The 14,923-nt window shown below is 49.5% G+C and overlaps 1 protein-coding gene across 4 annotated transcripts; it reads left to right on the forward strand.

Annotated features, from left to right (window-relative positions):
* The first annotated feature begins 988 nt into the window (after positions 1 to 988).
* Positions 989 to 6,422, forward strand: TMEM74B (transmembrane protein 74B). 4 transcript variants are annotated; one of them, XM_083447659.1, is made up of 2 exons: positions 989 to 1,083; positions 5,392 to 6,422. In XM_083447659.1, the coding sequence occupies exon 2, from the start codon at positions 5,435 to 5,437 to the stop codon at positions 6,134 to 6,136; it is 702 nt and encodes a 233-aa protein (XP_083303785.1). In that variant the 5' UTR covers positions 989 to 1,083; positions 5,392 to 5,434; the 3' UTR covers positions 6,137 to 6,422. The 4 variants fall into 4 exon arrangements, with proteins under 4 accessions (XP_083303785.1, XP_083303786.1, XP_083303784.1 ...); XM_083447660.1 differs by having other exon boundaries at positions 1,013 to 1,083; positions 5,395 to 6,422; XM_083447658.1 differs by lacking the exon at positions 989 to 1,083 and adding an exon at positions 1,190 to 2,009 and having other exon boundaries at positions 5,401 to 6,422.
* The last annotated feature ends 8,501 nt before the right edge of the window (positions 6,423 to 14,923 follow it).

A 14,923-nucleotide genomic window follows, 5' to 3' on the forward strand; every position in this document is an offset into this window, starting at 1 on the left:
GTGACTTCTTGTCACCCCCACAGACATGGAACCCGGCGAGCACCGCCCCCTTGTTGTGACACCACTGACCCAAACCCTGCAATCATCATCTGAGGAGCACAGGTTTGGAAAGTACATAGGGCATCATAGAATGGTAGAGACCCGCAAGGATCCTTTAGTCCAACCCGCTGCGATGCAGGAATCTCAGCTAAAGCATCTGTGACAGATGGTCATTCAAACTGACCCCACCAAACTCATAACAACACCTTCACCTACATTCCTCTTAAAGAAAACATGCCACAGTATTTTTCCTATTATTTATTCACGTTGTTATTTATTTCATAATATTTATACACCATTTGATTGTTTTAAAACACCCACACCCTCAAAGCAGTTTGCAAATAGAATAACACAGTGCAATTATAAGTAAACAAAAACCCAACTCTTTTAAATCATACAAAATCAGAATAAACTAAAAACAGATCCTGGGTAGGCTTGCCTGAATAAAAACGTTTTTAGCAAGTGCCGAAAAGAACGCGCCTGCCTGAGGTCAAGAGGCGGGGAGTTCCAGAGGGCAAATGCTGCGCACTAAAAGATCCCGCTCTTACAAATGCAAAACGAGCATTGTGTGGCATCTTGTAACGGCGCTAGCACTGCAGATCGAAGACCGTTAAAGCTTATTTTGGAGGGTGCCTCATATAAACCCACAAATAAACAAATGCAAGCACACACACGCACAAGCCAGCATGGGGTCCCTGCAACCTCCTGGAGATCAAGATGGGAGTCTGCATATACCTCCGGGTAGCAGCCATTGCCCCCCCTGCCCAATCCGGGATGCCCAATTCTGCCCGTCCCCTCGCCCGCCTTTTGCTCGCATGCCCCCCTCGCAAGCTCCTCTCTCGCAAGCCCGGGACTGCGTCGAGGGGCCCTACCCATCCTCTGGCCTTCCTGGAGCCAGCTGGCACGAAGCTGCGGTGGTGGTGGCGGCATTTCCTTCCCACCCTTTCCTTTACTTGCTGGGTGGGGGGGGGGATGAGTAGGGGAGGGTCCCTGGCGGCGGAGAGGACCCCACCTTTGCCTGCAGCAACCGCCGCCGTGGGAGAGGTAAGAAGCGACTCTGCCCGCGCCCCTCCCTCCCTCTGGCCCCCAGGAGGCTACAGGCTGGAGACTCCGCAACAGGCAGCTCCTCCCCCGGCTCTCCCCCACCCCCAGAGGCCTCTAGGGCAGGAGGAAGGGGGGGGGGGCGCAGGAGCTTATTGCGGAGCTGGAGGTGCCATCGGGCGATTGCGCCGCAGCCTCGGGCCGCGGATTGGCCCCGTTTCCCTTCTCCCTTGCGCTGGTGCTGGGTGGTGGTGGTGCGCGATTTGTAGAGCGATCCTAGCACAGCCAGAGCCCTGGGTGTGGGGTGTGTGTGGGGAAAAGGATCAGTCTGCAGGCTCCATTTTCCGGTTAGAGAGAAAGAGACCGCGGAGGGTTGCATTGCACGGAGAGAAAGAGTGCTGGAAAGATCAGTTTGTGGGGAGGAAGGGGGGGGGGACGGTGAAGAGGAGGGCGAGAAAGCGGACCGTCGGTTCCCTTTCCTGCACGCCCCCCACCTACTCGCGAGGAGCAAGACCGGCGCGCCGACTGCGGCGCCGTGGTGCTGAACGGACAGCGACCGCCGGCCAGCCACGCCTTGCGGGAGTCGAGTTGCGGCGCCCGAGGCCGTCGCCAGGGGGCGCCGCTGCGGGATTTTGGCATTGTCTCATTTTCTCCCGCCCCCCCCCCTTCACTCCGATTTAAAACCCCTTCTAAACCGAGCCAGCAGCCCACCTCTCTCTCCCCCGCCCCCTATGCCCAGCCTCCACTCCACTCCCTCGCTCCAGGCTGGCCGAGCAACGACCATCGCAGGAGGAGGAGCCCACGGCAGACAGCGGCAGCATCCATGGTCGCTTGCAGCGCTGACCCCCAGCTAGGAGGACCTGCTGGATGTCCCCAGACAGGCAGCATGCGCCCCGCGGCAGCCAGGCAGGCAGGCCGGGCAAGGACAGGTAGGACAGGGCAGCTGGAAGTGGGGTGGGTGGGTGGGAACAGGCAGCCTTGCGCGCCCACCCGCTTATTCCTTGGGGCTTCCATTGCTGGGGAGGCAGAGAGGATTGCTGCATGCGTGTCTGAGACAGCGGCAGGGCGTGGGGAAAGATTATTCCTAAATGATAAGAGGTTGTAATCTGGGTGGAAGGGATTGGGGACGCGCGGGAGAGGAGGAGGCGGCAGCAGCAGCAGCAGCAGCTATGAAGTCATCCTTCAATGCTGGCACCAAAGACCAGGATGCGAGAGCCTAAATATTAGACAAATTGACGAAGGACAGCATCACTATTAGCCACGGCGGCTCCACGGCTGGAGGCAGCAGTTCTTCTGAGTGTTGGTTGCTGGAAACCGCAGGGAGAGTTGCTCTTGTGTTCGAATCCCGTTTGCGGGTTTTCCACAGGCCACTGTGGGAACAGGATGTTGGACTAGACGGGCCACTCTGGTGTTATTCCCTCCGGTAACTGCGCAGGGTGGGGAAGAGGAAGGTGGGTTGTCCTAGAGCAGCCTTCCCCAACATTTGGAGAGCACCTCGATTGAAGAAGGCTGCCCTAGAGTGTTCAGTACGTTTCCCAGCAGAATTCAAAGTGTTGGTGCTGACCTTCAAAGCCCTCAACGGCCTCGGTCCAGTATACCTGAAGGAGCGTCTCCACCCCCATCATCCAGCCCAGACACTGAGGTCCAGCTCTGAGGGCCTTCTGGCGGTTCCCTCGCTGTGAGAAACCAAGTTACAGGGGACCAGGCAGAGGGCCTTCTCGGTAGTGGCACCCGCCCTGTGGAACGCCCTCCCACCAGATGTCAAAGAGAAGAACAACTACCAGACTTTTAGAAGAGATCTGAAGGCAGCCCTGTTTAGGGAAGCTTTTAATGTTTGATGTATTACAGTATTTTAATATTTTGTTGGAAGCTGCCCAGAGTGGCTGGGGAAGCCCAGCCAGATGGGCAGGGTATAAATTATTATTATTATTATTATTATTATTATTATTATTATTATTATGCCTGCGTGAAGGGTGTGTTCTGAGCAGCCATGGATCAATCCTACTATCCTCTCACAGCTTGTGTGGGTGTGAGAAGGAAGTTGCTTTGTGCAGGCAGCCCAGCGCTGATTGTTATTTTACAACTCCTCTCTCGCTTCTCGTTTTAGGAGTGCACCAATGTGGGGCCCACATCCTGGTGCTGATCAGGATCACACCTGCTGCACTGCAACCTCACCAGGGGAATCCCAGACTATTCACTGCAGGGTTGAAAAGACACAGAAAATGTGCACGTGTGAGAGGGAGAGAGTAGGGAAATAAATGGCATGGTGCATAGCAGTGGGGGGGGGGGTCATGCTGGGTAGCAGCCATGGCAACCCAAGTGTCCAAGGATGCACATGATGCAGTAAAATGAAGTTATGGCTTTGTCTCCTTCATTGACGGTCAATGGGTCTGACGGCCCAGTTCCTATGCATGCTTATTCAGAAGTCCCACTGGGTTTAGGTCTGACACCCTAAGAGTGTCCCCTGCCAGTAGAAAAAAGCATTCTGTTATAGCCGACGAAATAGGTTGTGGTGTGTGATTGGCCATGGTGTGTGTTTGTGTGGTGACCACAACAATATCCCCAATTTGCAAATGTGTCCAAAGTCAGCAATGCCTGCCAGTGGCTATTGGTTTGCTTGCTGCTGCTGCTGATTACATTTATATCTCATTCATATCCAGGGAGCTCAAGGTGGCATGCATGGTTCTTACTCGCCTCTATTTTATCCTCTCAACAACCCTGTGAGGTAGGTTAGGCTAAGAGACTGGGACTGGCCTAAGGTCACCCAATGCGCTTCCTGGCTGGGTAAGGATTTGAACCCTGGTCTCCCAGATCCTAGGGACGTGGGTGGCGCTGTGGGATAAACCACAGAGCCTAGGACTTGCCAATCATAATGTTGGTGGTTCGAATCCCCGCGACGGGGTGAGCTCCCATTGCTCAGTTCCAGCTCTTGCCAACCTAGCAGTTCAAAAGCACATCAAAGTGCAAGTAGATAAATAGGTACCACTCCAGCGGGAAGGTAAACGGCGTTTCCGTGCGCTGCTCTGGTTCGCCAGAAGCGACTTAGTCATGCTGGTCACATGACCCGGAAGCTGTACACCGGCTCCCTCGGCCATTAAAGCGAGATGAGCGCCGCAACTCCAGAGTTGGCCACGACTGGACCTAAGGGTTAGGGGTCCCTTTACCTTTACTTCCAGATCCTAGTCCGGCACTCTTACCATGAAGGCGCTTTGTGTAGAACTTCTGTGGATTAAAAGAAATTGTAAAATCCCAAGTGTGTGTGTGTGTAAGATTGGTGGACTCCTGCACACCTCCTTTTCTGCTGATCTTTACATTGTCTCTTCTGCTTGCAAGAGGTGTCTACTCAGCTGCACTTTCCCTGCAAGGAGGTGCCTCAGGCAGAGCTTTTGCCCTGCCAGCAGGCTGCAGCAAAGTCAGGATAACAGCCGCTTGATCACACAGGGTGCAGACAAGATCAAGACCCACCTCACCAGGCTCAAGAGACACACTTAATTAACAAAAATTGCACACCACTTGATTGTAATCTGATTCCCTCCCTCTCTTATTGTTTCCTTTCTCCTTCTGTGGTGGAACTCCCATTTGGGGACTTCTCTGGCTTTTTTCTGACCCATGTAGGACCGGTCCGTAAAGTTATCCTTGGTGAAGACTTGACGCTTTCATCCCCAAAAAAGGTTTTTGATTTGAGTTTCCATTGAAATGAGGCTTTATTTTAATGTTTCAATGTTGTATTTTAAACTTGTTTTTAAGTTGCATTTCAATCAATTTATTTTTATAATGGGTGTTAGCCACCCTGAGCCCGGTCTTGTCTTCTAAATGTCAGGTAGTTGTTTATCTCTTTGACATCTGGTAGGAGGGCGTTCCACAGGGCGGGTGCCACTACCTAGAAGGCCCTCTGCCTGGTTCCCTGTAGCTTTGCTTCTCACAATGAGGGAATCGCCAGAAGGCCCTCGGCGCTGGACCTCAGTGTCTGGGCTGGATGATGGGGGTGGAGACGCACCTTCAGATATACTGGACCGAGGCCATTTAGGGCTTTAAAGGTCAGCACCAACACTTTGAATTGTGCTCGGAAATGTACTGGGAGCCAATGTAGGTCTTTCAGGACTGGTGTTATATGGTCTCGGCAGCCACTCCCAGTCACCAGTCTAGTTGCCGCATTCTGGATTAGTTGTAGTTTCCGGGTCACCTTCAAAGGTAGCCCCACGTAGAGCGCATTGCAGTAGTCCAAGCGGGAGATAACCAGAGCATTCAGTGAATGAAGGCCAGGGTGCAAATGGTTCTCATTGATTCCTCCTCTCCGTTCTTCTGCCCCAGCAGCTGAAGTGCTGAGAGGGATGAGCAAGGCGACTGCATCCCAATGGCGTCCTCACAGCCCCTGGAACTGACAGTCTTGGGGAATGTACCTGGGCCAAGCCGGGGAGTCCCAGAAGGGGGACCTCCAGCACCACGGACAGCTCCTGGCTTGGGCATTGAGAACGCCTCTTACCAGGGGGAGGAAGAAGAGGAAGAGGAAGAGGCAGAAACTTCCTTCCGGAACCGCCAAGGCACAGGAAGCAGCCTCAGGGAGCACACAGCGCCCCCTAGGGGAGACCTCTCCCCACGGTCCGAGGATGGCCCTTTGCCGGACGCAGCAGGCAACTCAGTGGACTATGGCTTCATCTTGGCTTTAGTCTTCCTGGTCAGCGGGATTTTGCTGGTGATTGTCGCCTACAGCATCCCGCGGGAGGCGCGAGTCGACCCGGATTCTGTGTCCGCCCGGGAGATGGAGAAGCTGGAGATGTATTACGCCCACCTAGGCTCCCACCTGGACAAGTGCATCATCGCAGGGTTGGGGCTCTTGACTTTGGGCGGGATGCTGCTCTCCATCCTCCTGATGGTCTCCATCTACAAAGGGGAGCTCTACCGGAGGAGGTCGTTCCCGACTTCCAGGGCTCCCCGGAAGACTTACGGGTCTATAAACCTGAGGATGAGGCAGCTGAATGGAGAAGGGGGGCAGACTTTGGTCGAGAATGAGGTCATTCAGATGACCGAAGTCACAAACACCAGCCAGAGCTGCTGACGTTTCTTCGTAGGTGATGTAAGTTGAACTAGATGAAGGCTCCTCTTCCAATGCTACAAATCTGTGATTCTATTCTCCAAGTTAAAAGCACTGAGCTCAGAGGAGGATTTGTTGGGGGGTTGTGGGAGGGGAAAGGTTCAACATTCATATTTAAGGATAGCTTTGCACCTCAATGGGGAACAGTAGAGGGAATGTCACCTCTTGTTTAAATGCCTCTTTCACTTACACACGAAAGGATGAGGATGAACTTTGGGAAGCTAAATGTTGCTTTATATTTTGGGAACTTCTCTCCAAGAAAAGATTTCCAAGAAAACTCACGGCCCCCCTCTGAAATTGTTCTGTGCACCACTGCTGTGGTTAAAAAAAACCCACAACTTTTTTTTTATTGAAAAAACTGTTGCACAACCAAATCGCCTATGCTAAAGACACAGAGCCAAAGCCACATTTCAGAGGCCCCCTTTGGAATTATTTGTATACTACCAAGCACAGTTTAAGGCCTGTACTTTTGAGCTGGGTTCCTTTGTTCCACCCCTCCCTGCAGCAAACACTCTTAGCAATAGTGGAAGACGTGTGTGCAACTGTCGCCGCTCCCAGCAAAAGTCCAGAACACACCCAACTGCTCCATGGTTTGTATGAGTTTTCTAGAGCGCCCAAGACCTTGCTGCAACTTTCGCACTTGAGACATGCTCGGTCTGTCGAAGCAACACCTTCACGCGCAGCCACACAGCCTGACTCACAAACACACCGCCTCGCCACACCAGCAAACCCTATTTCCCTGGCCTCGCTGGGAAAAGAACACCATGTCCAAACTGTTTCTGAGTTGTTCGTGGAAAGCGAGAAGGGAGCAGCGCTTTCAAAGAACCTTCCACGGTTCTGCTTCCTCGTCAATGGGTTCGCCCGCCAGATCGCCAGCCTCTGATGCAGGGAGGCACTCGCTGCAGTCGGGAGATACAATTACGTCTCGAATGCAAAGCATGAAACATTAATGAAGGCCGGCATGTGGGCAACGCAAATGAAAATGTGTCAGCAGGAAGTTTAAAAATGGATATTGCTCAGAAGCGGGCAAACGAAAGGTGACCTCTAAAAGGTACAGCTGCCGGTAAATCCCCCCTCCTAATATTTTTTAAAGTGCCACTCTCAGCTAAATATAAAATGTGCAGCCACATCCCAGGAAATGTGTATCACTCAGTATTGAAATCATGAGAAACTGAGGGGAAGCGTTGTTTTGAATGCTGCACCATCACTCGCCTTTCAAATCTGGTCCATTTGTTGCCCCCAGAAATTCCTATAATTGCTTATAACTGGAAGCAGGTGGAAAAAAGCACCGTATTTTTCGCTCTATAAGACGCACGAGACCACAAGACGCACCTAGTTTTTGGAGGAGGAAAACAAGAAAAGAAATATTCTGAATCTCAGAAGCCAGAACAGCAAGAGGGATCGCTGCGCAGTGAAAGCAGCAATCCCTCTTGCTGTTCTGGCTTCTGGGATAGCTGCGCAGCCTGCATTCGCTCCATAAGACACACACACATTTCCCCTTACTTTTTAGGAGGGAAAAAGTGAGTCTTATAGAGCAAAAAATACGGTATTTGTTTTAAAACTGGGAATATAAGAAAAGGCCTCTAAGCAGGAGTTAAACTAGCCAAGGGTTGAATCTACAAGCACAGCAGCAGAAGATGGGGGGGGGGGGGCTGTACCACACATGGTGGGGATTGTTCACATTTTTGGAATAGTCACTCGTTTTAAAAAGAGTCATTGCAGAGAGAAAATAAGCACATCATGGAGATAGGCTGCAGCCCAGCCAACTCCGTTTTGTGCTTGTCTTTAAAAATCACATACAACTCTTACACACACACACACACACTCAAAAATGTGGTTCTACAGCTTCATCCTGAACTGGTACAGTCTGCTTTGCCTTCTCAGGACTGTACCATCTCTCCCTATTGCATCAAGCCCTAGAGATGCAAATGATTTTTAATTTTTTTAAGAAAAGGAAATCTCAGGAAAATTATTCCCTCTTGTGGTTGCTTGCAAAAATTTGCAGCAGTCTAGTTTGTCCAAGCGCTGTTATTTCTTCTCCTGATGGTTTTCTACTCTGAATTTCTTCATGACACCTCTATTTAGTGTCTGGCTCAATTGAATTTTAATATTCAAAATTTGATTATTTTTTTAATTGAACCTTTTCATATATTCCCCCCCCCCCAAAGTGAGAATTTAAAACTAGTACAGAATGGTGTTTCTAGATCCAGCACTGGCAGAGTCCGGATGCTTTGAGGAGGTTGCTTGTGTGCTGATCACAAGGCATCTAGCAGCCCCTTTCCTGCCCTCTCCGTTCAGAAATCCAGGATGCAGATCAAAGCAAAGACCAGAGGAGAAGGAGGCCATGGTCTTTAGAATAGAATCATAGAATCATAGAGTTGGAAGAGACCACAAGGGCCATCAAGTCCAACCTCCTGCCAAGCAGGAAACACCATCAGAGCACTCCTGACATATGGTTGTCAAGCCTCTGCTTAAAGACCTCCAAAGAAGGAGACTCCACCACACTCCTTGGCAGCAAATTCCACTGTCGAACAGTCTTTCTTTCTCTCCCTCCCTCTTTCTCTATATAATTAATTTTTAAGATATCATTTTCAGCAATCATCTAACACAATTTGAAATCTTATACAATTTTTTGATTTCCATCAATCACATCTGAAAACTTTCCAATCTTTTCCACTTAATTTACATTTCTTAATTTTACTATTACTTTTAATTATCATAACCAATAACTCTCTTCATAATCTTCCTTGCAATATTTCTTATATGCCTCCTTACAAAACTTATTGTAATCCTACTAGCGTAATCTGTTGATTACAATTGCTTTTCAAAGAGCTCACATATTTATTCCAGTCCTTTGAAAATCTCTGGTCCGGCAGGTTTCGAATACTTCCTGTCATCTTATCTAATTCTGAGGCTGTGGTCTTTCTCTCTCAGTGCCTGACTCCTGCTCTTTGGGCTGCCATGACCTAAGATGATTCCCTCCAGCAGGGGCACTAATGGATTGGGAACTAATGGCACCATGAAGTTACACCAGTACATGGATTCCTTGGTGTCAGGAGTGGTCACCCTTTCCCTTCAGAAATAATATCTATTTAGTATCACATTTATATCCCACCTTTCCTCAAAGAGTAGCCCAAGGGGGCGTACATGCTTCTCCTCCTGAATCATAGAATCATAGAGTTGGAATCATAGAGACCACAAGGGCCATCGAGTCCAACCCCCTGCCAAGCAGGAAACACCATCAGAGCACTCCTGACATATGGTTGTCAAGCCTCTGCTTAAAGACCTCCAAAGAAGGAGACTCCACCACACTCCTTGGCAGCAAATTCCACTGTCGAACAGCTCTCACTGTCAGGAAGTTCTTCCTAATGTTTAGGTGGAATCTTCTTTCTTGTAGTTTGGATCCATTGCTCCGTGTCCGCTTCTCTGGAGCAGCAGAAAACAACCTTTCTCCCTCCTCTATGTGACATCCTTTTATATATTTGAACATGGCTATCATATCACCCCTGCCTTGTTTTGTTTTTGTTTTTTGAGTTTAAATTTTTTTTAATTAATTTTTCAACACAATTATACAATTTTATCCACATTTTCACAGGTTATCTCTTTTTGGACTTCCTTCAGCTTCTCTGGTAATCATCCATATTTTCCTCTAAATTACACATTCCCTTTATTTGTATTGCCGTTTGACCTCCCTCCCCCTTCTATTTATTTTTAACAATACATCTCAACTTTCACAGTGCTTCTTGAAACCCCACTGTTTGTACATCACAAGTACTTTTCAGATATTCTACAAACTTTCCCCAGTCTTCAATGAACTTTTGGTCTCTCAGATATCTAATTTTCCCAGTTAGTTCGTCCAATTCCGCAAAGTCTGTCAGTTTCATTCTCCATTCGTCTATCGTCGGTATTTCCTCTTGCTTCCATTTCTTGGCCAATAAAATTCTTGCTGCTGTAACTGCATATTGGAAAAGTTTGCAGTCCTTTCTTCTTATTTCCTTTCCTGTAATCCCTAAAAGAAAGGCTTCTGGTTTCTTTACAAATGTATATTTTAACATCTTTTTCAATTCGTTATATATCATCTCCCAGAAACTTTTCACTTTCTTACAATCCCACCACATATGATAAAACGTTCCTTCTTTTTCTTTACATTTCCAACACTTATTACATGTCTTAAACATGTTTTGTTTTTGTTTTTAATCCTCACAACAACCCTGTGAGGTAGGCTAGACTGAGAAACAGTCACTGGCCAAAGAGATGCCGAGAACTGAACCCAGGACCTTCTGAATAGAGCATGGGCTACAGCCCATCCCCAATGAAGGCTACTACAATTCCCATCATCCCTGACCACTGGTCCTGTTAGCTAGGGATGATGGGAATTGTAGTCCCAAACATCTGGAGGGCTGGAGTTTTCCTAGGCGTGCTCTATTAATAGCCAAGGCTGGTAGCAATTGTAGTCTAAACTGTCTGGAAGGCACCTTGTTGGAGAGGGCTGCTGCATTTCAGTGTCAGCACACGCCTAGCATTGCACACTAAGAGCTTTAGGGATCATGCTTGCATGTGAATTTATGCCACTGGCCAGTTTTGACAGCTGGGCACTAAACCACACTGACCTGGTGAATATCTGCCTGTGTTTTGGCAGAAAGGGCTGCAGCTCAGAGGTAGAGCAGCTGCCTGGCATGCAGAAGGAAGGATTCCATCTCTGACATCTGCAGGTAGGGCTGGGAGAAACAACCTGATTGACACCCTGGAGAGTCGCTGCTGGTCAGTGTAGACAATACTGGGCTAGATAGACCAGTGCTCTGACCAGTGGCGTAGCGTGGGGGGTGCAGGGGGGGCCGGGCACACTGGGCGCAACATCTGGGGGGGCGCGCTCGCACTCGCAGCTCTCTGCCCCTACCTGGCTCACTCACTCTCTCTCACTGCAGTGCTGGCTGTGCGAATCCGATCCGAGCCGCCGGGTCGCCGCCCACTGTGGAGGGGAGGGTGCCAGGCGTGCACTGCGGTGTGGAGAGAGCGAGAGCGACTATATGGGGGAGGGACAGTGCAGCGGGGGGGGCGCAAATTACTTGCCTTGCCTCGGGTTAGGGGGCGCAAATTACTTGCCTTGCCCCGGGTGCTGACAACCCACGATACGCCACTGGCTCTGACTCAGTATAATGCAGTTTCCTATGTCTTTAAATTAATCTTGGAGAACAACATTGGATCATAGAATTGTCGAGTTGGAAGGGACCCTAAGGATCATCTAGTCCAACCCCCTGCAATGCAGGAATATGCAGCTGTCCCCAAAAGGGAATCGAACTAAGTAATGGGGCCTTGTTTAAATGTACTGATACTGCCAGCAGAGTCGTATGAGCAGCCCTTTGGCAGAAATCGCAGCACCTGCCTTGTTCCTTTTGGAATAATAATCCAAGCTGGATTAAAAGGCATTCCTCCCCCCGCTACGTCCCTGGCACGCCTGCCAGGCCACCATCCATCAGGTCACCGCCGAAGAGCAAACTCGCTGAGTGAACATCAATTGCTTTCGCTCTCAATAAGATTAAATGCCCTTTAAGAGCGATCAGCCCGTTAAAGAGATTAAATCTGCAGAAGGCCCCGGTTTATTGGCGAGGGAGACAGGCTCGGATTTGCATTATAAAGTAAAGGCTGTTTCTCATGAGGCTTTAATGGAATTACGTGGGCACTGTCTTTCTGCTGCGCTGTTTCTTAAGGAGACCCTGGAAAAAATTCTCCTAAGGGGTGAACACTGGAACAATAGAAGCTGCTTTATGCTGAATCAGACCACTGATCTGTTGAGCTCAGGAAACACCAGCGGTTCCTCAACTGGGGGGGAATCACTGCTCCTTGACTCCATAAACTCATCTTCAGTGCCTCCTACCCTATAAAAGGCAATTATTCAGAAGGGCAGATTGCACGACCCACTAAAAAGGATAGAAATGGTCAAGGCTGGAGTCAGATGCAGGTCAGCACAAAGGAACAGTCAGGTGTCCATGAAGTTACCGTATTTTTTGCTCCATAAAACACCCTTTTAATAAAGGAGGATGCCTGGGAGGGGGGAGGTGGGGAGGTAAAGAGCAAACTTGCAAGGAGAGGAGACAGGAAGACTAAAGCAATGAGGAGAGAAATTAGAAGAAAAGGAGGAGCAAAAAACTGCTCCAGCTAAGGAAAAGACACTAAGGCAAACAAGAGGGAAGGGAGTGTTGAAAGGAAGCAGCTGATCGGCAAGTGATCGGGGAGAGAGAAAAAGGGACGCCACAATGGCACAAAAACGTGGTTACAAAGCAGGGATCCACATGGATCCTCAGGATTTTTGCATTGGGCTACCCCAAACTCACCGTCAAATCACATGTCTGTGGCCACAGCATGAACCACAAAAATCATACATCCACCGTTTCATTCAGAATATTTTTTTCTTGTTTTCCTCCTCTACAAACTAGGTGCATCTTATGGAGCGCAATGGCAGGCAACTCTGCAACATTTTACAGCAGGTCTTGCCCCTATGGAGCAGTGGCCAGGACCTAAGGTCCCTGCTCCCAGCCCTTCTAAGGCTCCCCCTCTCGCGGATGTTTCCCCAGCAGTCTCAAACTGTGTCTGCCCACCTCTGTTCTGCTGTCCTCAATACTCTGCTCGTTCTTGGAGGCCAGAGGGGAGAGGAGCTGGTTGCAGCAGGCGAGGGAGACTCCCTGGATTCTTCAGCAGGCTCTTGATCTCCGCCCTCCTCTGCTTCAGCCTCAGAGTCTGAACTGCTCTCTGTCACCGGCTCTCCCTGCTCACTAAACCCTGTTGCTCCTTCAGCATCTGGAACACCACCCCAATCTTCCCCCTCTGACCTCTCCTCAGCGTCCCACCACCAATCCTTGCGCTCTGAGCCTTCCTCCTCTGGGGGGTTTCCCTTGGAGGTGGGGTTCCCTGGCAAAGCGCCTCCAACCACTCCTTGTCCCCAAGCCAGTCCCCGACATCAAATTCAAGCAGTAACGATTAATTGCATATTTATTCAAAATCCAACTAAAGCCATTTGGTTTGATTGATTCAACAAAACTTGATTCCGTGATGCCAACTTTTCAGAGCCTGGTGGTCATTTATACCTCCAGCATCCTAGCCTGCTTCCCCCATCCCTCTTAGCACCCTCACCGTGGCAATCCCACTGACCCCCACTGGTCTGCACTGATTATCAACAGCTCTCAAACATTTCCGCAGGGAGTCTCTCCTAATCCTAGCTGGAGATGCTGGCGATTGAATTTGGGACCGTCTTCATGAAGGCAGATGCTCTTCCACTGATCTACGGCCCTTCCTCAGGGTAGGGAAGTGGGGGGGATCCTCTCCGTAGCCAAAGCGGAAAGATTCTGCTTCAATGCAAAACGAGCAATCTGCAAGCTGCATTAATAATAATAATAATAAAATTTTATTTATACCCTGTCCTTCCCAGTTCAGAAAACCGGGCTCAGGGCGGCTAACAACAAATTTAAAACACTTATTGATGCAACAAAAAACAGCATAAAATACAGTATAAAACGTGAATAAATTCAGAATTCAAAAATCAATTTAGGGGGGAAATCCATCCAATGATCATTAAATGATCACCAGGGCTAGCTGGCTAAGTTAGTCCTATTTGGACCAGCAAGGAGACCAGGGGAGAATTAGCTGTGGGATCCCAGAGCAGGTAATCTTCATAAAAAGGGGAGGGGAAGGGAAGGAAGGGGAATAAAAGATCAGGCTAAGTTCAAATTGAAAGCCAAGCAGAATAGCTCTGTCTTACAGGCCCTGTGGAAGGAAGTTAAATCCTGCAGGGCCCTGGTCTTATGGGACAGAGCATTCCACCAGGTCGGAGCCATCACTGAGAAGGCCCTGGCCCTGGTGGAGGATAATCTGACTTAGGGCCCGGGACCTCTAAACTATGATTATTCATGGACCTTAAGGTCCTCTGCGGGGCAGACCAGGAGAGGCGGTCCCGTAGATACGAGGGCCCTAAGCCACAAAGGGCTTTAAAGGTCAAAACCAGCACCTTAAACCTGACCCGATACTCCACCGGGAGCCAGTGCAACTGGTAAAGCACTGGGTGAATATGGCAGGGACCCCGTGAGGAGCCTTGCTGCAGCATTCTGCACCCACTGGAGTTTCTGGGACAGATCTCAAGGCAGCCTGCACTGGAGAGCTGTCCAGAGGGTCTCCGTGCACATGGCTGCATGGCAGGAGTTTTAAAGTCTGTTCATCACACAAGCATGTCCATCACTGGATTGCCCTTGATTGGCTGCACCTGGGGTAGTCAATGCAGTGCCCCATAGATGCAGCCAGATTATGTAACTCCTCAATCCCAGCCTCTGGCTGATGCTGACGGGAATTCCCTCAGACATCCCGCAAAACTCGCACTGCTCCGAACTTTGCACTTCTCCAGCCAAGTACCGTATTTTTTGCTCTATAAGACTCACTTTTTCCCTCCTAAAAAGTGAGGGGAAATGTGTGTGCGTCTTATGGGGCGAATGCAGGCTGCGCAGCTATCCCAGAAGCCAGAACAGCAAGAGGGATTGCTCCTTTCACTGCGCAGCAATCCCTCTTGCTGTTCTGGCTTCTGAGATTCAGAATATTTTTTTTCTTGTTTTCCTCCTCCAAAAACTAAGTGCATCTTGTGGTCTGGTGCGTCTTATAGAGCGAAAAATATGGTAACTTGATGAAAAATGCACATATTAGGGGCAATCAGTTTGCAAATAGAGAGAAAGAGAGAGGAGAAATAGAGAGAGAGAGAGAGGAGAAATTCCT

The sequence above is a fragment of the Podarcis tiliguerta genome (assembly GCF_965153285.1).
Source record: "Podarcis tiliguerta genome assembly, chromosome: 6".
Lineage (NCBI taxonomy): Eukaryota > Metazoa > Chordata > Lepidosauria > Squamata > Lacertidae > Podarcis > Podarcis tiliguerta.